Below are 26,379 nucleotides of genomic sequence, written 5' to 3'. Positions count from 1 at the left end.
AATGATTGGACTATAATTTTAAGGTACAGTTTGTTAAATATTGGGAACAATTTGTTTTTTTTTAATTTAGTTGGAAACAAACTATCTTTAATACTTTTATTAAACAGCTTAGCCAATGGGATATATAGGATATATAGAATATATTTTGTGGTTTTTATAAGTTTAACAGTTTTTTGTTTTTAAGCTTGCAGATGACATCTCTAATTTCAATAAATGTCACTTCATCAATCATAAAAATGGGTCATCCAGAATATGTGTTGTCACTCACTCTTTGGACTGGTCGAGTCTCAATCTCATCCATATCTTTTATTAAGTTGTTAACAATTGAAGCAAAATACTGATTGATGTACTCTCTGTAATGTGTGTTTAATATATAATGTGTATATAATGTAATATAAATTTAAAAAGCTTCTATTGCTAAGTTGTTTTCTCAAATCGGTTTTCGATTGTTCGTTTCTACACTTCGTTGGTATATTTAATATAATAAACATTTTTTTGCCCTTTAAAAACACCTTTTTTTAGATATTATCCCTGATTTCCGAATCATTCCCTAGTTTTGGGATACATAAAAGATGATATTTTTAAAACAAACATTTGGAAACTACCCAAAAAATAAAACACATTTTTATAATAATGCACATTCTTCTTTTGTGCATGGGCATTTTCTGACATTTTTTTCAGGTCTGGAAAAAAAACAACAAATTTGAAACATTGACAATTAAATCCAGAACGACATTTAGATTTTCTACAAAATTTATTACCATTATTATAGCATTTTTGGAAGTTATAACGCACAATGTATTACAGAGTACTTGGATATACAGCTTCCTCAAAGGTGGATTGGATTGGCTCTTATTAGATTATTTAAAATCAGTCATTTATGAAATGTCATTTTCAATAATATCACAGAGCTAAAAGATAGACTTCGTGAAGATTGTCAAACAAATGCAGCTCATATGATCCCTGCACAATGCGAGAGAGAAATTCTAGGACGCGACAAAGCTTTCCGCTCGATCCGGCGGAAAACAATTTGACCGATTAATTAAAGCAATTAATTTTAAAAGATTGTTATGTAGGTATTTTGTGTAACAAATTGCAATAAAAGGAAAAGGAGGCTAACTTACTTATTTTTAACGGCATAAAACCATAATTATCATAAATGCAAGTTTCCTCTCCTGCATTTCTGTCCCGTATTAATATTACCTTTTCATGATGATTTTTTTGTTTCATAAAATTCAAAAAACAAATATCAAAAAAGAAAAAAATTGTAATATTATTAATTAATTTTTATCTTCAAAAATTAAAAAAATATATATACTTATGATCTTATTATTCTAGGTTTTTTTTAAGTCTTAGTAATATCGGATATATGCAATTGGTTCTCCTGCATTATAAATCAACGAATGTTTGAAATATCATCCATTCCTTCCACCGTTGTGGCATCTATGCCTTATCCTAACCGGGGCCTTTACATGGTAGTACATGCTCAATTTGATTGAAAAATCTGATGGAAAGATCTCACTCATCGTCTGTTGCCTGTTTCGAGGGAAAGTCATTTCTAGTATGTTTGTATTAATGCTTGAGTCCTCCGTCGCCAGGAAAGCAAAGCTCCCTGCAATTTTCTTTAGCTTTGCTAATGGAACTTTACGAGAAAATCCGTGCTAATTAGGCTATTAGGTGCTATTTAGGGGATAATAAAGGATTTTGATAACCAGATCCAGCATAGCTGCTCATCACACTAATATTTAGGAATTATAACTCAACAACCAAAAATATAAAATCATCATCAATTTATTACCAGGACAAATGAAGTCTTTAACAGTAATTTTATAGATTATCTTGGCAGGTGGACATGCTTTAACAATACCAGGAATATCGGTTCGGAATCTGGTAGAATTCTCGGTATCTCGTATTACGTCCATGGATGTTGAATCCTTTTATCAATTTGGTAAGAAAGGTACTGTATACTTTTCAATTTTACAACTGAATAAACGAAGATTTAAGCACTTTGGTTATTTCAGATGGTCAAGAATATGATCATTTTGGATTTTTATTTTTAAGTACGTATGTCACGTCCAGAAAATAATATCGCCGTACTCCAAGTTCTGTAGCACGATATAAGTCTAATCTCCGTCCTTGAGCATCTTCATAGCCACAAACCCTAAAAGGAATAGACCTGAAAATTATTTTTTATTTATTTTTCCGAAACTGATTGAGAGAAAGTTTTGGAATACGGAATCTAATTTTCAAATTATAAATGTCAAATTTTGGTCAAAGAACGCAACTTTTGAGGGGTATCGGCAACAAAAACTGCTGTGGATTTTCTTTTAGGCTCTTTTCTTATAAAATAGGAGAAGTGTTCTCTTACGAGAGAAGTGAATTTCGATAATGCAATCAGTTTTAGTTAACAGCAACGTGAAATAATTTCAAGAATAGGTCAGTACACAAGGACTCTACTTCGAAACTAACCAGAATGTCGTTTTTTACGTTTATGGTGTTTTACGATCACATTGTCTTTGAGGTTTTTTAGCAGATTCACTTTATTCACTGTTATTGCAATATTAATACGTAAGCTGCTCTATGAGAGTACGAGAGACGGTTTCTACGAAGTGGATAACCACATCGCAAAGTATTTTTTACATACATAGTAGAAAGCGCGCTAAGCGTTAAACAGAATAGAGAAAAATCCTCAAATAGCACGAACACCTCTATCAGATATCACCCATATTTCTAAAACAATTTTTAGTTTACTAATATGAAAATCGTTTCACATACACATTTTTCTAGAAATAACTATAAAAAAAAACATTTTCGTAGTTGATTTCCAGTAAATAATAGCTTTGTAGAAAGACCCAAATGCGAGGATTACATTCTTGCCGTTATCTAAAAGAACAAAGGATTTTAGCAGTTGATTATCATCAAGATATTTTGGACACGATTTTATGATTTGATGAGGCAATATTTTAATTCTCCCAACGTGTATGTCTGGAGTAATTTGAATCCAAAGGTTGGTGGGAGAACAAACTTTCATCAAAGGCGTTCTGTCGATGTTTGGCCAGGTATCATGTTAATTCGTTAATACGTCATTTTACTTTAATCGATTAAATGACCATGCTTAAATAAATTTCCCTAGAAATGATCTGACCGAATGTTAGAGAATATCCCATATGTCCTCGCTTAGAGAAGTGTAAGATACAGGTTAGATAATTTTTTTTAAATAAGTGGATAGGTCGCATACCACAGAAGTAGATAGTCCAGAAGGAGAACTAAGGTTGCTGGAAAACAAATTATGAACAATCATTTCGAGATTCCTCGTGAATCCCAAAATATTTGAAAAAATCCGACTATGTATTCAAAATAATGGAAATGTGTTTGAGAATTCAACGTAAAATGGCGAGCCATCAAATGAAAGTTAACAAATAACATAGCTATAAACAACATATTTTTATATTGCAAACTAGAATTTATTTTGGACGTAAAATATGCTGTTATAGTTTCGATTCCCCTGTATACTAATCGGCACGAAGTAAGAAACAGAATTTGAAGAAACCTTAGGTACATGACTATTTAATCTATATAAAAGCAAATTTAATGAATCAATACATTTATTAATTAGACAAGTTATGTAAGGTGTGAGGTGTGGAAAAACAAAAGAAATTAAATTATTATCATATCCGTGTACACCTCTTGCACAAATTTTTATCTCACCAACGACCTTCTCCACTGCCTTCTCAGTTACCTCAAAAAAGAAAATTTATTTTCAAATTATTTTGGCATTCACTAATATATCATCTATCTATATATTGCAATATATCTACATCCACATTACAATTTTGTTATTGTTTCCCCTACAGTAAACATCAATGTCCCTGATGAAAAACGTATTACGTACCGCAACTATTGCAGACCATTAGAGGTTTTTGCAACAATATGTTTATTGAAAAATATAACCAAATTTTTGTTGAACATATCTACAGCTCTGCAATCGTAGAATAAATCCCAATTCATTTTGTTAATAGTATAGTATGCAACAAGTGCGGTAAACAGCATTCGACTCGCGAGTGTTTAATAAACGAGTGACTTAAAAAGTATACCGAATGTCTTGTCTACAACCGTTAGTTTTTGGGTACATTTTCGAAAAACAACACGTATACATTCACTGGTAAAATTAAAGTCGAAAACATTCGATTTCTAACAAACCAGTGTGGAAATATAAAAACTTCTGATAACTGAAAAAGCTGTAATCCCGGTAAATACGAAGTTTTGTTTGATTGGACGGGTTTACCTACTTGCAAACTACATGTCACATAATTAGCAGGATTTCTAAAAGCTAGTAAAAATACATCACAACCACATTTCAAAGAAGGATAAACGATTGGAATGATTTAACAAAGTATGGTTTGCCCTCGAAATCCACAAACATGTAGGAATAAAAAAAAATACTTATTACACTTATCTGCGTTTAGTTTTAAAGTATATGACAAAGAAAAGATTTCCTATTATTGGCTGCACTACCGAACCCATTCAGGTTTAGATCGAGCTCACTGGGTGACTGTAATCTGAAATAAATAGAATCACCGATTCCTAGCACCATCCTTGCAAAATCGCAAATAACCTTGAATTTCTTTCCACAGACCGCCTTTATCTTATCAAAACTCAATAAAGCGAGATCGGCAAGACTCGTATCACACACACTTGTCTAATATCAGGTGTTCCCGCAGCCGCTACTCTGTAACACGACATTAGAACATAAACACGTACCAAATGATTAAATTAAACGCCATTCTCGTAAGCACGCATTCCAAATGAAAAAGTATGTCGCGTGGTATGTAAATTCCAATAATTTCTCGCCTCGAAACAAATGCGCTTTTATCTACGCTTGTGGTCAAAAATTTTCAGCCGAGCAAATGAGTCTTCCTGTTGAAATCATTGGACCGCGATGTAGAACATTCTTTAAATAGAGCCCCACGATTATGGAACGTTACAAATATGTTCGCCTCTCGGCGATTTTCCTGTGTTGTGTTTGTGAAATCTTCTGTGACTCTCGTCGAAACGTCTCGAACATTTGCGACGTCAAGACGTGTATTTACAAGTGTTGCGACGAAGGTCAGGTGATGACCTCGATAGAAACGGAAAGTACTCTCGCGCGGTATTGCGAAAATGCAACCACGGTCCTCGCAAAACATCCCCTGCACTTTGAACACGTTCACCCGATTTACAATCACTCCTGTAAAGAGGATCAGTACAGCTCTCACTTGATCGAAGAGATCAAAGGAGCCAAACTTGATCCCGATGGCACATTGACCGTTCCAGATATCGCCGTCTTGTCGACCGAAGACTACTGTTTCGATTTCATCAACGGGGAACCCGGAGTTTACTTTTGTTTCGACAAAACTTTGTCCGAAGCCGCAGATTCTATGAGGACTAAGATTCATTGTATCGGTAAGTTTGAAGCACGTTTTTAAAGCAAACGCAAGTAAGCAATCACATAAAACCAGTTAACTCAAGCTTAACTGGAACAGGAACGGTGTGATAGAAAAAGGTGATTAATTGAGATTCTTGTCTTTCTCTTGCTCATTTATACAGGCTTTTTCCACCCAATCCGTTCATTAAAAGTTTATTGAGATGTAATTTGGAAAGTCTTTCAATTTTCGAGGTTAAGCTAAGTTCCTAGTATACGTCTTTTTTTAAATATTTTCGACGCCATATCACGGAAGCTGCCCTCAACTTGCTTGTTTCCAATGGAGCACTCATATTATTATGACATTTTGAGATTTTTTGTGAAATTCTAAACATATTTTATGTCCAGCCGTTTTTGAAATATTTAACTTTGAAAATTGCACCTTCGGCCTAAACTACTTTAAACACGTATATTTTTGTAATTTCTGAAAATTGTATCCTCATATTTGGCAAAATTTTAAAGAATAGACTTAAGTTCATTGTTATAGTTATACGACTCCTTTTTAACATTTTGCGAAATATGTTGGTTAAGTGGGAGGCATAATTTTTTTTTCAGGGTCAAATATGTCAGAAACGAATAAACATAGGTGTAAAACATTATACATAAAATATATATTCCATTCCAAAATACATTCTATTTGAAGTAAGCGGCAACTTCCGGTTGAATTGGAAGTGACAACGTTGAAAATATTTGAAAAAAGGAGTACACTAGCCACTTACCTCAACCTTAAATTACATCTCAATAAACTTTTAATCAATGGATTGGGTGAAAAACAGTGTATAACGGTGTTCTTGTGGTTTGATTACTTGATTTACAGATATATTCTCAGGGAAATTATCTATATATTATTGTTTCGTAACCAAAAAACATGTCCTTTAAATATTTGTACACAAAGAAATGTATTATTAAAAAATCAGCTTATAAATTCAAAATATCTTCTAAATCTTTCCTAATTTAAAAAAAAAACATATTATTCCTTGAATAGGGGAAACTTATAGCAATAGGTATATATATACATAACCTATTATATTTCGTTATTACATGGAAATATTATATTCGTAATAACTGGGTGGATTATTATTTGCTTATGAATCAAAATTGAAAGAAACTTCCACAGGCTACTACAATACTATCAGTATTATAGTAGTTAAAGACCCGAGTTGCGTTAAAGATTGTTTGGATGTTTCGCGATACCTACGATAACTCGGATTTTCCTTTTGTTAGAAGAATTGAGTACATATATGTACTCACAAGACAATGTTCATGGCATTCCTTTCGCTCGGCCCCCTGAAACAGTATATAAACAAGTACAGAGTAGAATGTGAACCAGTCTCAGTTAATCTCTGAAGAAGTTAGCAGGATAATTAGCGCAATAAATATACTTTTGTCGGATTACAATATGTTACATTAATGCATGCAACAAAAAACTTTTATGAATTGTTTATTAATTAAGACCATCATGAAACTATTATTGGGTCTTCTACATGCGCAGATTGTTCCGGCAAGGATAAATTATTTTATTAAACTTACCTGCAGGCTAAATATTTATTCCCAAAATCTTTAGTCGTTAAAAGTTTACTCCACACAAACCTTATTGGCTGCATTACCAGAACCACTTCACATCGATAGTTAGAAGTTCAACGGAGATCAATATCTAAAACTGCTTTCTATAGTTCTAGTCGATGCAAACCGGACCAAAACTAAAACAGGCATCGAAATTATTATAATTACTTTAAAAATCAACGGAAGTTCAATGTTAGCCAAAGGCGTTTTGAATATTTTGTATCTTATTCCAAAAAAACATAACATTTTTAACCAAGTTCCATCTTACGAGAAAGAAATAACTATTCCCTATTTGCCAACGGTTTCAAATAAAATTTAAAAATATACACACCACAAAGCTATACAGTTAATTGTGTAAAATGTTCTCTTATTTCCAAAGTTATTCGAAAAAAAATGATGATTACATATATCGATTCGAAATAAATCGATACTGTCGAGTCCAGTAACTGTGTGTTTAACTACCGCCCTTGTGCTAGAAAAGCATTACGCAAACCATAAGTAGTCAAGTATGTATGCCAACAAATAAATAAATAAATGCGCCTTCTATTATTGCCAATTGAAATTTTTGCGTTATAATTAAGTAATACTCATCAATGCCTAGCCGTAAGCTATTCGCTGGACTGGACAAAACTAATGGGTGTTTTTTTTCGATGTATAGAACTTTAAGTTGGCATTACTGTTCAAGATGGCGACCGATTTAACAGCTGTCAAGTGATTTATTCTCAGTTTGGTTTGGCAATTCATCATGAATAGACTCACGCCTGAACAACCCTTGCAAATAGTGCAATTTTATTTCGAAATTAATGGTTCTGTGCGGAATACGTATCGCGCACTACGTCCATTTTATCGTCGACAAAATCGTCCATCAGAGCAGTTAATTCAATTAACCATGGAACGTTTTCGCACCACCTTTACTCTTATTGATAATTCGCATCCCCAGAGACGCCGTACGGTGCGTACAGAAGAAGCTATTGCTGCTGTAGAGCGTAGCATTGAGGAAGACTCGAATGAGTCCATCCGCCATGGAGCACAGGAATTGGCTCTGTAGCTCGTGCTACAATCGATTTATTGAAAGACACGTTTGGTGACCGCCTAATTTCACGTTTTGGACCTGTGAATTGGCCTCCAAGATCTTGTGATTTAACACCGCTAGGCTACTGTCTGTGGGGCTATGTAAAGTCATTGGTCTATGCGGATAAGCCACAAACGCTTGACCATTTGGATATACGGCCACAAAAGTCATCGAAAATTGGACGTCTAGATTGGACTATATCCGCGCCAGCCGTGGCGGTCATATGCCAGAAATCATATTTAAAATGTAATGCTACAAGATTATCTTTCGGATAAATAAAATTCATGTCAATCGAATAATCCATCGTTGTTTTATTGCAACTTAAAGTTCTATACATCGAAAAAAGCACCCGTTACATTGAAACAAACAGTAAAGAAAAATATTAAAAATGGAAATTATTTAGTACACACAACAGGAGATTAAACTCTTACGCGAATAATAATAATCCCACTCAATCTAAAGTTTGTTTAAAACGTAATCTGAAATGTGCCAGATTTAGACCAGAATGTATGTCAAGGAATTGAAAAAAGATATTTCACGGGTTCTTCGATATGAAAATTTTATACCCTTAACTTGTAGATTTAGTAAATTGGAAATAAAAATCGCGTTTAAAGATACGAACAAAATCAAATTAACTTTGTATTTCACAGGTGTGTGAAATTAATTGAGGTAAACCAAAAATTGCTTTCTTTTATCTGTTTCTGATCTAAATCATTTTTTATTAGACCAAAAAATTGCGCAACTTTAGTACACGGCACTGTAGTGATCATAGTTATCTGTGCAACGAATCAGGAGCCTTCACAGATTATTGACTACTAAAGGAACGGTTTTAATTTGAAATAAACGGCAAAGCTCCAGCACCAGCGGCCGCCGCCAGTAAAACTATGGACCGGTAAGTATTAAAGGACAGAACATTAGAAACATCTGTACTACTCGTGCTTTGTCACAATAGGTAATGAAATTGTAAAACGTTTATTGCGGTAGGATCGGTCAAAGTTCAATACGACATACTCGGAGATATACTATACCTCATTTGAAACATTACTAATTTTTCCAACGAAGTATCACTTGTGAAATTGCTTTGTTTCTTTGTTTTGTTTTCGCTGAGAGACAACATATGCATAAGTTTAAAGCATATATTATTGTTTACAAACTACGTTCTTAGGTTGTGCAATTAGATGCACTTCAGTTAATTATATCGTAAAATATTATTTAATTAATTATTGCAAGTAGGTGCGGCAATTATTTACAAGTTGCGAAAATTTAAATGCGAATTCCAGCGTATCAAACTCTGGCGCTAGCAAAAATTATCTATTTCCACATAATATTCCGTCCCGTTTATCTAAAAATATCAAGATTTAGATACAGTTTAAAAATATTGTAATATTTGTCGCATTCCTAACAAAACTAAGTTAGCTCACTGTTACATTATTTAATATTATTATTTTTTTGAAAAAGATAATATATGCCAGGTGCCCCAACCATAGAATAAGGCGAGTTTTTGCCAGTCTGGTATTATTAGTGCAAAATAAAATGTGCTATAGAGTAGAGGCATAAAAAAATAAAAATTATCCAATTACATGTTACAAAAGTATGGCTTCAAAAATTATTTTTTTTTTTTCAATAGAATACTCTGCATTCAATTTTATTAATTTATTCTAATGTGTTATATATATAAACGTATTTTGATAGATAATTTAAGGTCTAAATTTTAAGCTTTTCAGTTATTCAAATCTAAGGGAAAAATTCAGCATTTTCTCGACGCTCAAAAATTAATATTTTCTCTGTGATTTAAAAAATGACCATGTTGATATTAAACATCAGCAATTAGAGATTTAAAGTTAATCGATAAATTAGAAAAAGGTTACTAAGGAAAATTCCTTATTTTCCGTAATTCCGCTTTTGTTGAGTTTTAGAAAAATACTGGATGGACCTTAATATTACTTTCTCGAGTAGAATCAGACCATTATTTGGTATGTATTTCTTGAAAAATATTTAGGGTGAAGATACAAATAATAACAGCCTATTCGTCAACTTGCGTTAATTTTGGAGCTTTTGATTATTGTTTATGATATTGGTGTTTATCAAATTATAATTTCAAATATCCAATTCTCACAAGCGATTTCTTTTTGAATCTTTTTTAATATGGTATGGTGACAAATTGTAGAATCTGAGGGTATACTAATTCACACGTTCGTCGCTCATGTGTTTTCTATTTCATTTCATTTAATTTCATTTCGTTTGATATGGTGGTCTCTATGGATTAGATTATTCTACCATTGTGAATGCTGTTAAATATGTTAACTTAAGGGGAGGCGTAAGGGTTTCAACCCTGAATAAAAGTATCCCCCCTTAATCTGGAATTGACATTATTAATCTCACTTTTTTATTCAAACTTTAAATAAGCATTCAAAAAGTAAATAATCGAACGCTACCGACTTTTTGGGCACGCAGTTGTTCATGAGCAGTTACAGTTTTGTAACGCAAATCGGTCATTAGGTGGTGCTGCACGTACAGTAAATGGTCCTCTGTATTTCGGTTTCAATTTTCCTCCGCCGGCTAGCTGAGAAGCTTCCACAGCCACAAGGCCCTAGAGTCTCTGCAACGACTTTGTCTGGATCAACAAAGTTGTCGCTCGGCGAGGCGTCTAATAGGAGCTGCTGAGTGGCCAGCAACCTCGGATTTCTTCTATGAGAGAAAGTACGACAGTCCATTTTTTTTCTCCGCCGTAAAAGTTGTTTTCATAGTTCAAAGCAAACGCATTAGTGGATAGCGAACGCATAAACTACATCTTCCAGGTTCTGCATTGCCTCCTCAAAAGACGATAATTAGTCATTCAATCATACAAAATTTTAATTAAACTGAACATCTTTTCTTTACCATCAATCATCATCAACCTGAAAAGCATTTTTTACGCCTTACTCTAAAATTCACAATTATTCATTGCACTTCAACTAACTAAAATTTGTTTCGGTATTTTGTTTTTTAATTTAAGGAATACAAAAGACTTTCTCATAAATATAAATATGCCTGCCCAAACGACGGCCAACCAAAATGGCAAATAGTCCTTTTATTCTGTTGAAGAGTATTAAAATTGAAGAGTCTCTATTCTTCTTTCAAATGATTAATAATATCTAATCTGTTGCTGCCGTGATGTTAAGTTAAAAATGTCAAATAAACATATTTCCGGAACGCTATTTTAATTTATTTATTTACATTTTATTTTATTGAGTTATTTGTTCAAAATGTTCACCCAGTTGCTGTATAGGTAATCTAGTAAACAGCAAGAATAGCTTCTGCGGCATCCACCATACTAGCTACCATTTGTTTTCTGTTTTCAATACTTTCTGCATAACCTAATTAACGTTTTCTGTCTTCCCCAGTAAAACCAATCTAAGGGATTAAGGTCGGGTGACCTTGCCGGCCAAGATACTGCTGAACGAACGTCTTCCAATTCACCAGTTTGTATAATTGTTATTAAGATATTCTGTTACTTGTCGACTAAAATGAGGAGGCGCGCCATCGTGCTGAATCCACATTCTTTGTTTTACATTAAGAGTAACATCATCCAGAAATATTGGAAAATCATTTTCAATAAAATGTAAATAACGAATTGCCGTGAGGCGTTCTTCAATTATAAACGGACCAATGAAGCGGTCATCAATAATGCCACACCAAATATTCACCGAAAATCATGTATTTTCAAGTGCCCAACAATGTAAATTTCTGGTGTTATTAATACCGTTTCTAAACCAACTAATCTTGAATTCTTGAAATTGTGTAAAGTTCTTCATTCTCTCATCCGTTATTTTAAGTCTATTACCTATTCTTCGGACACTAGTAGAAGATTGAGCATCATTCGTATTAACTATTGTCTCTTCTTGAGCAACAGCCTGCCTGCATACATCTCCGCAACTTCACCTACATTTTTACATAAATTTTTCCAATTTTGAAGATTGTTCTGGTGGGATGTAAATGTATGTTTTGTGGCCATAATGATGAGAAAATTATGAATAATATTCATTAGGTAAGCGTCCCACTTCTGAGGTTTGCGATCATAATAATTCACCCATATACACACGTACTGCATTAGGCGTAATTATTAATATCGGCGAAATTCTAATAACTTACTCTATGAATTCCCCGAGGCGCGACTTAATTTACAATGGCGTTACATGATACTACCACTCCCATTTTTACTGCAAGTATACAGAAGCCCAAAGAAATTTTCATTACATCGAAACATTGAGTTTTTCTCACCGGATTAAAACAGAAAATATTTTTTATATACGTCAACTGTTAACAGCAATATGTTAACTTGTCATCGAATGATTTAGTTATACATAGATTGCAGCGCTAACACCTGAATTAAAAACATCGTTTCTTTGAACGTGGGAAGCCAGGTTTTAGTGTAGCAACTTCAAACTGTCATCGTTCTAATATGACCTAATTATAGTCACGCTTCTGTGGGTCGATCAGCATTTATCAGTATTTATCGAAAACTAATACATATGGGATATTTAAGCTTTCAGCCCAAGAATTCTGGAGCAATGAAATTCGAAATGCAAGGCAATATAGAATAACCTCGACGTTAAATTGAATGATATTAGAACAGACTTAGACAAAGCCCTCAACGGGGAAGGTCTGAAATAAAAAACAAAGAAGAGTGAAAAATTATCTAACTATCTACAATTCCAAAAAGCAAAACACATTCAAACTGGACTGGATGGAATCGCATAGTATTAATATAACGTGACAAAAACAGAATACTCAACAGCCTAATAGATTGGGGTTGCAAAGGATATAAGACAATGTATTAGGAGAATATTTGAATATTGAAATCGAACGAGACCTCGAAGCAAAATGAAAGTAATCGCACATAGCTTCAAAAAAAATCACTAAGAGATAAAAATAGCAGACTACAGACGGAATTTAGAAAGTTATAATAGGCTATATAGAAACGGTTGATCACGTAACCAACGACCAACTAGAACCGGATATTTCCTTAAGTGAAGTCAAAGACGCACGGGATAGATTTAAAAAAGCAAAGCCGTGGAAATTAATAAAATTCCCACCGAGATATGCTAAGGTCTGAGGAAAGAATGCTTACGCTTACACAAATTGAACGAAAGACCTCTTCAGCAAAGTAAAAGCAATCGCACGTAGTTTCAAAACTAAAATCCGTGCTCTGCTAAATAACAAACGGACTGGACCAGATTTATTATACATACAAAAGGTGACACCACCAACTGCGACACTCACAGATTGATTGCTGTCATCTCATACACAAGCAGGATTATGCTTCACAGAACAAGCAGGATTAGTAAAGAACACGGTAACAAGTGAACAAATGTCTTATGAATTTCTCAGAAAAAATGTTGTAACACTTCTCCTCGAACAAACATTTTATAGGGTGTTAGGCAGGGCTACGTGCTTTCCCTCCCTGTTCAGGTTATCCTCATAATATCTTATGAGATTAATTTTGGATAATTGGATATAGGCTTTCAAGGTTTCGAGGGTATTGAATCTGATATTTTCCGATGACACTTTTTTGATAGCTAGTAGCAACAAGATTTAGACTGGAATTAAATTACAGTAATATATTTAGTTTTGACTTGTTGAAATCATTGGTAAAATCCCTTGTATCATCGATATTTTGGTATGCGTATTAATGAATTTGAAATGGCGTAAACTGCTAGGAGTGCTATGGACAGTTAGGCGCACAAATGCTTCAGTACTGGATGAAATCAAGCCCATACACCGTCTATCAAATTTAACAGCTACCCCTGAAATTTTATTCTACAACCAGATGCACTGACTCTATCCAAACATGAACATGATCTAGGATGGAGAAAGCAACTAGGTAATCCCAAAATCGAGAAACTACAAACGATCATTCGCGTGTTAGCGAACTTGGACGACACGTGCATCCATAACAGTCACCACATGGACTAAGAAGGGAATTTCCTGAAGAACTAGAAATTACGTCCTTCAATAGAACCAGAAAAAGAGTAATGTGATCCATAAAGTAGAATCAAAGGACATGTGCTATGGGGCAAACTCACAACCCGAACAGTACCTCCATAAAAAGAATAGAAATCCTGGCAATGCTTTAACTGGGCTGGCAAATTATTCTCATTTTTATTATAAAAACTGCCTTGGTACTTTCGAGAACGAATATCATAAACAAACATTGATCGAAAAAGATATACATACAATCAATCGAGGACAAAAGTGACCATAAAACATTTATCTTAGATATACACAACTTTCCAAAAAGTATTCCAAAAAACATGCACTAACCATCGGTGGGAGATTTTTCGTCCAAAAAAGTGCGAAAATCCTTACATCCTAGCCTGCAATGACTTTGATTTTGCTTTTCATCGTTTTTTTAGCGTTATTGTTTTGGAACTGTAAAAACTAAAATTACAAAAGGGTTAGTAGCGTACATCTCTTTCCAGGCAAAAGTAATAAAGGTTTTTGATGCTCTGGATAGGTACCTCTCCTGTCATGGTTTTTTTTTTAAATAAGCCTGAAACACAATGCCTTGTGTTTTGCCAACCGTACAGATCAGTCACTAAAATTCACATGCTATAGAATACCACAGAGCATGTTGGACTTAAATCGCTTCATTGTAGGTTCCATTTACAAAGTGTGATAGTAAGTTTAACTAAAGACTCCTACGCACTGAGAACGCTGCCATGGCTAACGATGCCTTCGTTTAATCTAGACCAGACATTGACATCTGTTTTGGAGCATCTCTTCCAATTTTGAGAGGATCTTTCTGCTATGAAAAAAGTGAATACGTCGTCTCTTTGGAATGAACGATAGTTACAGACCTGTTATTGTGGGAAATAGTATCCTGGCACTTTTGAATTCGATTCTTTTAAGTTCATGTCTAAAAACAGAGAACTGAGAGCTGTAACTTGACCTATACTCAGGAAAACTATTGTATAATTATAATTTGTAATAGTTTTCGAGAAATTATTAATAACATGCCTGAGCCAAAGCAAAAGTACAATTCATAACTATGGTTTGCAATGTTTTCATGTTTTATTATTGACATAATTCTGAACAAATAAAGGATCTATCGTCTATTTGACGAGGCAAAATGATTTAAAATATTACAAAAAGCATTGGTGCATGTTTATTGAAACCTCATGTATAATAATCTAATACCCTCCACAATACAAATTCATTTGTTTGACTCGGAACATCCCGCAACTATAAATTTTCTTATTTCCGGGTACATAAATATAGAATATTTTCCTTCTTTTTAATTTTTTGTGTGCCGGTATTTTCAAAAAAATAAGGGAGTGCTTCATTTGGAACCTGAAGGCACCTAATACCTGTTGACATGCCTTTCATGAAAGCTTTGGATGCACTGGTTATATAACCATCATCTATCGACGTCTAATGAATATAAAATACTTTCTTCTGCTCTCCATGGTACTAGCAAAGCCTCATTAAAGTATTATCTATGAAGTCGGTTAAATAAAGGCAAAGTTGCGCATTTTGATGCTTAATTTAAAACCGTTTCAAGATCTATGTCTTGACATATACTTTGCAGTAGTTACATTTCACTCAGAAATTCCGGAATTGCCAGCAAACGGTACCTAAATTTCAACCGCATCCAAATTTGTTTGCCAAATTGGATAAAAATTGGTTGGATAATATTATAAATATAATAAGATTTCAGAACTGTTATTCTTTTTTTATTTAAATTAAATTAAATATCCCGATGTTAAGGATCAAGCAGACATTTGGAAAATGGACTCCAATTACATTCATCTTCTCAAAATCCACTGAAATCAAAAAAATCAGCTTGAAGCAGATGATGATGCTAAAAATAATTTGGACCAATGAATATAGTTTTCCAACTCACCGTTTATTTAATAGGCACAATGAACATTATAAAGACCCCGCAGCAAATCAAGAAGTAAGACCACAGGGGGCGAGCGTCCTTTAATGTTTTGGTAGGCTTGTGGAATAATAAAATTATCGGTCCAATAATATATGAAGGTAGCTTAACGTCCGAAGTATATCAACAATTTATATTAAATAGTATTTTCAATCAGTTTCATGACATCATCCATTAAATATTGTGGAATCGTTATCGTGGCAACAAGGCGGCAAAACTCCTGGCAATGGACGGCAAATAATGAACATCTTAAATACATTATTTCCAAATAAGTGGATACGAAATCGTTAATCTATCTATACGATGGCCCACCAGAAGACTAGATATAAATTCACTGGACTACTTATTATGGCGATGTTCAAAAAATCATGTATATCGTGGGACCACGAATGAAATAAATGACGTACGGCTGGCTCACTTTAGTTCGACAAATATTAATTTAATAAGTGTGTTCGTCTCAGGTTCTCAGTTGTTTCCTTGATGATTTGTGGTAAGAATATAGTTCCTTTCCGCTACTTTCTGTAAAATACCTAATTATACACCAATCTATAGTCGGTAAGATTTGCGATGGCACAGTGGCTCATAAAACCAAGAGAAACGATGCCTAAGTATTTTACCTGATTCCACTCGTATACTAAGAACGACAAAACGCACCCTTTTACCTGCCAGTTCTACCTTTGTCTATTACGCCCCGGTATCGTACACTCGTCGGAGATAGCATAAAACAAGGTCGCATTTTTGAAAAACTGCTGCCGAAACTATGGATAATGCTAGATTTAGTAAAAGTGTACCAAACACATCGACAAGACAAGATGAATTTATCAATTGGTTGCGCAGTAAGCGGATTAATTACCCAGAAAATGGTCTAAACTGCGAGTTGTTAAAAATTATCTAAAATTACAAAACAAGTTTGCCGTACGCTACAGACGAAATAATTTCTGAAATGGGTCATCAAATTTTAAGACTGCCTCCTTGCCATTCTATATTTAATGCCACAGAATTGGTATGGGCTCAGTGCAAAATATCTTTTTAAAAAATATTGTGAGGCAAGGCACGATGACACTGCAGTAGTATTTGTTTGGAAGGCAACCCTCCAGACAGTTACCAAAGAAAATTGGATCAGATATGTAACACATACAAAAAATATAATAAATGAATACTGGGAAAAGGAGAATACACTTGATATAACGTTACCACCACTTGTTATTAATACAGATAATAACATATATATACTAAATATGATTTACTTGTATATTTACTCTTGCCAAATTATATTTTATAAGGTAGAATATATATATATATATATATATATATATATATATATATATATATATATATATATATATATATATATATATATATATATATATATATATTTCTAGTTTGTGAGTTCTTGGATCCTTTTGATTTTATATGTTCTTAAGAAATGGTTCTTGGGTTTTTTTTGGTCCTTTTTTAGTGAAATTAAAATAAGTTTCCGTTACTTGTGAAACATTTTATTTTTTGTGACGTTTCGGCCTTCAAGACCTTCTTCAGACATTTAATTTTAACCTTAAGCCAAAAATCAACGGTTCACTATATAGTTGTTTGGTAATTTACAGTTTTACAACATTCACAACAGACATATCGAATATGTAAATCGACAAGCCACATTGATAAGACGACGAACCAAAACAATAATCTTTATTATTGTTAATATATATATTATAAATATATAATATATATAAATAAATATAATATAAAGTATTATTGCAATTTTTATTGCACGCACAGAGTTTTAGGGCAGTTTATTTAACAAATTATCATAATTTTTTCATATACCTACCTAAATATTTGCATATCATTAAGGAATATTCTGATCTATTATTACATAGGAAATACATAAATGCATCTCTGAGTATGGGCTACTTAAATTGATAAATACCAAATGCAACTGATTCGGTCTCTCTTACTCTCAAGTAATATAATCGTGATCGTTGATGACGGCTATCTTGCATTGATCATTTAGGGCGGAAGAATATCTGTTGAAGTATAAGTGGAAGCAAGATGGACAATCTATTTTATTCTGTCTGGAATTGTATTGCTGAGTATGCCATCACAAATCGTACCGACTATAGTCAGTTTCGTTAACTACGGCTGCGAGCCATTTCGGACATTTCCGGGATATTACCACACGGGTTTGGGAGAAATCGGATGTTTTCAAAGATATTTTGGACCGTTGTCTATTCTGATAGTCATATCAGTGAATGCAAAAATGTACCCAAAAACTAGTGGTGGTAAAAAAGTATAGTATGAAACACGTTCGGTAAACTTTATAAGTGACTGGTTTATTAATCATTCTCTCCAATACACTCCGCTCGTGCCAAACTCTTGACTCCAATGCCATTTACCATATAATTGCTTGATATGCGTCTACACATTTTGCACAAGTTTTTATCTGACCAACGATTCTCCACTGTGTCCTTAGTCACCAAAAGAGAATTATCTATTATCATGGAGTCTACTAATAATTTCGTATTTGTACTCCCTTCTGTAAAAAAAAAACGGGTTCAAAGCACCAAAATACATAACTTTGCCTCTATTTAACCGATTTAACCGTCTAATTTGGGAAAACCTGTACAGTAAAAATCACGTAATCGCATTTTTCACTCACTGATAGTGGAGAATCATTGGAACGTCTTCCCGTCTTCCTGTCATTATTGCATTACTAATCTTACAATACTGTGAACACTACGAGTTTTATAAAAGCGCAATAGTATCAACATTAAAATCGTTGCTTCTTTGTCTCGCCCGGTATCCGATCCGGCGCGAGGAATTTTTAATAGTTAAAAAATGAAAGAGTTCCGATACGATCGCGAAAATCTCACTCGCAATCAAGGTGACGTCCGCTGGTAATTTCAAACCAGTCTATGCAAAAATGCTTCCCAGTAAAGCCATTAAAATGTAAATCGTTAAACGTTAAATGATATTCGACGATATCCTATCGGTATAAAAAAATTGTGTAGGTCGGACTTCCTTATTTCGATACATTCAAAACAAACACGACGTTGAAGTTCGATCGGCATGTTCGGCCCAAGTATTCTGCTTCTCGTCTGTGGAATCGGGAAAGTTATAGCTATTAGTGTGAATTTCGGGTACGATCGAAACTCCACAAACTACCTACGAAAGTGTTGCCCGGAATTCCACGTGCGTTTAGGGAAACTGTGCTCGTATTCCGTCAAATACGAATTCCGACCTTCAATATACTCGGGAACCACCCTGGATGATAATGCCACCATCAACGTCATTAGCAACAACGCTTGCAGCGCCGATTCGATACGCGTTAAGCTCACGTCGCTGAAACAGGATCGGTTTTTTATTCAGAAAGACGGTTCCATGCTGAGACCTTTTGGCACCCCGAATTTGGTGCCGTGGAACGAGTATTGCGTGGACACCTTCGTCAACGGAAATTTGTCCTACTTTACCGCTTTAGTTTGTTTCAAGCAGGATGCGGTTGTCCAACCCCCAACGAAAACATTTCTGTGTAAGTCTTGAAAGTGTCTTGAATGCGCCAGAACAATAATAATAATAACAGTAGTAATAATAGTTTTCATTGAAAATTAAGATACATGCAGAAATATACATTCTATCTATTATACACCTTTTTGCATCACATAATAATACATACATTTTACTCTAATCAGATTTATGACAATGTACTTAGTACTAAAAGTACTAAACAAAAGAGATAAACAAATACAGGAAAAAATATTAAAACTATTAAATATTAAACGAAAAATCCAAGAATCACTTTAACCATTTCTAATTTTCTTTGGAAACAAATTTTTGGTGACAAAAAACATCTATGAGCAGTTTTGTGTTCTGTGCAGTCTGTTAACGTATTCATCCTAATATTTACAGTGTGGGTATGTTTCGCTACGAAAAACCAATTTATATTGTAAATAGGGCGGGATAGAAATCTTTAAGAACTTATATATTGACACGGAGAACAGCTATTCGAATAAATTGTCTATTCTCATTCACTGCAACTTTGTGGTCATATTTCCTTAAGCCATACACAGACCTACAACAGTTGTTTTGGATTTTTTGAAGGGGTAAAAGAGTACGAGACAACACGACAAAGCGGAAATAAAATTAGACTCGCGGAACTTAGCCTTAAGTATAAAGTAAATTCTATTTCTTAAATTCGAAACGTGCTCATTAAATCTTAATAAAGCCTTCACTGCTACTCCTCAGTTTCATAATAATGATATCGAGCCAAATATGCCCTTATGAAATGTCGCTCATTAGTGAGATAGAGGGTATTAAAGTTTAGAGTTCGAAAATGTCATTGCTCTGTAGCTCAAGTTGTTTCTCATGACAGGCACCATTAAATTAAAGGTTATATGTATAGTTCAGGAAAATTTCAAAAATATTTTCACAGTAATTAAACAGTAAACTTATATTCAAGAAAGCAAAAGTGAGACTATGCCAACTCCCTAAACAATACAGAACAAACCAAATTTGCAACCTGGAAGAGAAAAGTACAACGTAAGACTCACGGCACAAAGAAAGAGAATGAAATGTGGATGAAAAGGCATTAAGAGATCTTATAACGAAGCAGATACTATAAAAGTTGTAAAAACCCAACGGTTAAGACCAATGACACACGTTCATAGAATGCATAGAGATAATATCCCAGTTCTACTTCTACACGATAGAATGGGGATCTGCAAATGGAAGGAGAAAGCAACCTAGTTGGTCTATTGTAATTATTAGTCCAGATAATAGATATTCCTGCGAAACTGTCTAACTGCTTTCAAATATCGTCGCCGCCGGTAGATAATTTCGTCCTTTCATATGATTTTTTTTGAATTCTTTCCAGACGCTCTATACACGTATATGACTTAATTTGGATTCCATATCATACTAGAGAAATTGAGATTAATTAAAACAAAGAAAAATATTCAACATATAATTGACATGATTTTTGTAAAGATCATAACACATAACCTAACATTTTAAAGGCGTTATTTCTAATCATATCTACATGCAAGTCGAACATGAGTTGTGAATCTATTAGGACACCCAAATCTCGAATATTGGACAGAGAGACAACTCGAATCTTATAATAAGACGTGAAATTAATTTTTTCTACACCCGTCTGTAAAATACCTAATTACCCACCGATGTAGCGTGCGGGAAACATCACTTTACCACGTCAGTTTCGTTTGACATGAATCCGAGCCACTTACAGCACGGATTTGGGAGCAATCGGATGTTTTCGGAGACATTTCCCACGCTTGGAATTTTGACGTTTGTCAATTCTGACGGTCATGTCAGTGAATGTATTCGTGTTGTTTTGCGAAAATGTACCCAAAAACTAGTGGTAGTAGAAAAAGTATAGTATGCAACACATTCGGTAAACTTTTGAACTCACTCGTTTATTAAAAACTTGCTCCGCTCGTGTCAAATAAACTCGTGAGTCAAATACCGTTTACCGCACTTGTTACATAATATAGTATTTTATACTCCCGTCTCTAAAATGCCTAATTATACACCGAGCTAGGGTGCGGGAAGAGTCACTTGACCACTCGAGTTTCTTGTCCCACGGATCCGAGCCACTTCGGACATTTCCGGGAATTTACTTTGAATATTGACGTTTTTCAATTCTGACGCTCATGTTGTGTTTTCCAAAAAAGTACCCAAAAATTAATGTCTTACAAAAGTATAGCATGCAACACGTTCGGTAAACTTCATAAGTTTAAAAATATTAAACACTCGATTATTAAAAACTCGTGACTCAAATACCGTTTACCGCACTTGTTGCATAATGGTAATGGTTTACCAAAATTTGAAACCACACTATTTCTGCACAGAATTTCACCTACCTGTCTAGGTCACTTTCAATCTTTAGAATATCAGTTATACCTTGAACACTTTTAAACATTTTTAGCAAAAAATTACAGTGGTGGAAACATGAGCGATGTTATTGATGTATATGATAAAAATTAATTCTATTGCGTTAGATCTCTAATATATCAGAAACTACTTATCCTTAGAGTAATTTAGAATATATTTTTCTAGAATATTTCAAATATTGGGTTAAAACGATTTACCGAATTATCAAGGGATTTGTTTTGAAGTTCAGAGGGCTAGTCAACACTGGAGATTACTAGATTTATTTCGTTGTAATTTTGTTTCCTACAGTACAGTAGTTATTGACATTAAACGAAAGGTCTATGCGAAACGCTAATTCATAGATAGACTCAATACAATGATGAGGTACCCAGGGATCGGAACATTGACTGACCTCCATTATATTATTTTTGTTACCAAGCAACGTGGAGTACTTTTACTAAACGTGATCAGAACACCTTAAAGTCGCCGCACACTAAGACGTCAGCATAATCTTTTATCAGCACATCCTCTAACTTGGAGGAGAAACGTCTTTACGCCACCAGATCACCAGGCGATAGAGACACGCAACATATTAGTAATAGACAGTTTTAAGTTTAATTGCTACCCAGATGTCTTCCACGGCACTTTAATGGTCCGTAAATTTATTTTTAACGGCAAAACGTACGCTACCATCGTTAGATATTCTATCTCATGGTCCAAAATTGATTTATTCAGCCATCAGTTACACACAAAATGTTCGGGTGGAGTCCTCACAGATTTTGTTTAAAGTCACACGAATATATTATATTTAAAGACATTGTGGAAAAAAAAGCATAATATCTTACCAAAATTTAATTTGGCGTATGAAGTTGCATTAAATAAGAACCAGAAAACTACCGTTTTGAACAGAAACAAACTTGTATTGCTTTCTTGAGCCCTTTGAGGCGTTTGCTTCAGAAGTGGTTTTGTTTGGGGTGGCAAATGTTCATTTATAACATCTGTCAGATATTTCGGGGATTTTGAACCCACGTTGCGTGCGGGAATTTTTCTTAGCTACTTTGACCGCCTGCAGAAAACCATCTCTGTATACTTCTGATAGAAACTTAATCACAATATTGTTAGGTTTGTTTTCACTCTGATTAGCAACACGAAAAACCCTATCAAATCAAGCTCGAATCAAAATAAACTTTTAGAAAATTGCCTATTTCAGAGATTTTCGAAACTAAATTTTCGTTAGGGTTTCCTTCATACAATAACAAGATATCAGAAGCCTGTCTTCTGTACTAAAGATGATAGATGAAAGTGTTGTCTAGTTGTATATGGTTTATATTATTTCTATAATTTTATTATAAACTGAATTATTTCTTTATATAGCGCAATTTGCTTTACTTATAGCTAGAGAATTAAATATGCAAATAAAGGATTTATTGTTTGTAAAGTTCGCGCATCTACTTTACACATAACCTAAGATTTTAGAGGCGACACGAGTTTTGAAGTAATTAGTCAAAACTATTTTCGTCACAGAATGTCATCAACCTATCTTTAGAATATCAGTTATGTCTTGAACACCTTTAAAGATTTTAAAGTCGTCTGCGTAAAACAAAAATTTGCAATGGAGGAGAGGATGTTATTGATGGATATGATAAAAAATAAAGGCTCCAAGTATGAACCTTGTGACATCAGAAGTAGGCTTAATAGAGTCTGAAAGAAAACTTTGAAGTTAAACTTTAAGTTCGGATATGAATCAACGCATTTGAGGAGAAAACGTCGAACAAGCAAAATATAACTTATTTTGTCAAAAGCCTTCCATATTATTTGATCTTAGACTTTGCTTGAGATAATTGACTTTTTTATTTATCTCACTAAACAGCAAACAAAAAAGATTTAAATTTGTACACACATTAGAAATTTTTGCGGAAACCGACTGTTAAAATTCAAGATAACAATTACATTTTCTCATATCTTTTAAGTTCCCTAATTCAGTACCTCGTAGCAGTGGAACATTCGGTATAAGATATGCTATTATTTCTTGATTGCTTAGTGTGATATCCATGAATGTTTGACTTTGACCTTTGATGTTTCTGTAACAAGTGGTTCTTTTTTTTAGTAAGTCATTTGCTTGATATATAGTATAACGATTTTTTTCTAAACAAGAGTTGTTGCTTGAATGTTCCGAATTTGGGAGAGCGTTTTTAAAAATATTTATTAACTCAGAAAGCGAAATACATTTTTATTTGCACTAGCCGGAGGCTGGAATAACTAAGAGCGCCTTGTATCCGGCCAATGTAACAGGCGAATATATCAATCAATATAAGTCAGCGAGGTGTTATCCTCACTTAGCTATGTGCTTCGTCTGCTGTTCTGGGTATATAACTCCTCCCTCCTAACTTACGAAAATAACGGAACGTTTTTTCGAAAAAGCTTCAAAATTTGCTTCTTGACGGTTTTCCTCTAGTTTGCAGGCGGTTTTCTTCGATTTTCGTCCTTTCTCCAAGAAGAGCTTCTTAATGATAAAAACTAAAATCACAACCATGGTTATTCCTTCCACTGGTCTAATGGGAATTATTCTTTAAGTCCCTTAGCTGCTGTGTTTCGTCCATATTAATTTTTGAAACTGGGAGTATCCAGAACTTTCATTGCGTTCTTTTCTGTTAACTGGATTTTCGGTAAAAATGCATACATCGCGGGGACGAGTTTCTTCTTTACAAAAGTAGATCCCTTCTATGACGGAACATATTTTTGCGGTGAATTGTCTCTTTTTTCCGCTTGTGCCATATGAGGTATAAAAATCAATTGATTTTGGATTATTGGGAAAATATTTTGAAAGGGAAATATTTCGAATCTTAAAATTGGTGAATGGACTGCAAAGATCACTTTTGAGTCTACTTTCCCGACATGTGATAAAAAGATAAAATACTTTTAAATTGCGGAATTTGATTTTCTTTATAAAATACTATTATAAAGGACAAACATAATAGCGTCTTTTAGGTTATCTAGAAACATTATAATATTTTGGCAATCTAAGTTTAATTGCGTTATAATCCCGTCTTGTAAAGAATTTGTTGCCATCAATCAACTTTGGAATATTTTTAAACTAGTTTGTAGTTTTCGCTGGTTTTCATTTAATTTCGCAGGACTACCTGAGGCGTCCTTGTCGGGTCATTGTTTTAACCTTTCTTTGTTTTCCCTTCTTTAACTTTAAAATTGCATAGAAATGTTCAATCAATTAATTGATTGATTGATGAGCCTCTCAATTTTCCAAGATTCTGGTTAACTGTCCACAACTACTCCTGTTATAAATCCTACTGACTTTTTAAAAACGTTTATAAAACACAGAAAGCGAAATAAAGTTTTATTTTGACTAGCCGAAACAGAGTCTGCAATAATTAAGAGCGCTTTTACAATATAACAAGCACTAGCTATGGGCTTCCACTGTTGTTGTGGGTATATAACTAGTATATTTTATATATTATATTAAATTGCGTTTTTTTTTTTAAATCACCCAACGATTTACGGCGCCAAGTATCTAAACAATACGTAAAAAATCATAGACTGAGTTGCGGTTTCTATATAATTGTATCTCAATCAGGAGAATGCCCTTGAAAATCTGCTGCTGATAACGCTGCTGAACAACTCAACGAACCCGATTAGTTTGTGTATAATTTTCAAGCGAATCAACTCTCAATTTTTAAACATAAAGGACAATTTTCACGCTCTCAAATCCGTGCCGACCTCGGTAACTGTTTGAGGTCATACGACGACGGTTATCTTTAAAGTGACGCATACTGTCCTATAAAGGACTGAATTTATTTTTATTTTACGTTGATGACATCCATACGTTTTACCGAATGGGCCGGAAAACGCAAGCCGCAACACGGTTGCCAGTTATAAAAAAATGCGTCGCGATAAAAATATTGAGATAATGTTTACGGAACGATTAACAGAATAAGGCTAGCCAGAACCGACAATGCGGTTAAAAGAACTGGTGCTAGTTCTATATCTCGTGCAAAAATTCGATACCGAACCGTTGTGCACGGACGTGGTGCGAGTCAACATAACGGCCGGAACCATTTTGCCCCATGAAAAAATTATCGTGGACGATGTTACCTTCCATCCGCGACACTATTACCGCGAAGAAGGCACTGTATGGGGCTGTCCATGTGCCGTTAAAAAGTGCGTCCGAAAGTGTTGCCCTAGTGCAATGGCGATGTCCATTTCGGATAACGGTGAGCTCACTTGTGCTAGGAACAACGGAAGTGCTGACTTTTACCTAAAATTTCACCGGTTGAACGAGACCGTCGATGATGTCACGCTGGACGACTTTGTGCTGGTTTATAATTTGGCCTGCAGACGTGGACACGTCCCTTATTTCGGAGGCGGTGATGAGTTTTACCTTCAAGAGAACGGGTATCTGTTTGACGGCAATGTGACGTATTACTCACCCGACGATTACTGCCTCGACTTACTGGACGACTATGTGGA

At 34.2% G+C, this 26,379-nt stretch overlaps 1 protein-coding gene across 3 annotated transcripts in view; it reads left to right on the top strand.

The window, feature by feature from the left end:
• Nucleotides 1-4,726: 4,726 nt before the first annotated feature.
• LOC132698795 (G-protein coupled receptor Mth2-like) overlaps nt 4,727-26,379 on the top strand; it is a 125,444-nt gene continuing 103,791 nt past the window's right edge. Inside the window, exons 1-2 of one of the 3 annotated variants that reach the window (XM_060665075.1) lie at nt 4,729-4,825; nt 4,900-5,442. In XM_060665075.1, coding sequence (XP_060521058.1) covers nt 4,974-5,442 — 469 coding nt within the window. In that variant the 5' untranslated portion in view covers nt 4,729-4,825; nt 4,900-4,973. Of the gene's footprint in view, nt 5,443-19,075; nt 19,541-26,379 lie in introns of those variants that run through there. The other 2 variants (XM_060665074.1, XM_060665078.1) reach the window with 2 other exon arrangements.

This window comes from Cylas formicarius, unplaced genomic scaffold (assembly GCF_029955315.1).
Source record: "Cylas formicarius isolate icCylForm1 unplaced genomic scaffold, icCylForm1.1 PGA_scaffold_2__14_contigs__length_35257938, whole genome shotgun sequence".
NCBI lineage: Eukaryota > Metazoa > Arthropoda > Insecta > Coleoptera > Brentidae > Cylas > Cylas formicarius.
The sequence above is the reverse complement of the archived record's forward strand: the minus strand, read 5'-3'. Positions and strand labels throughout refer to the sequence as shown.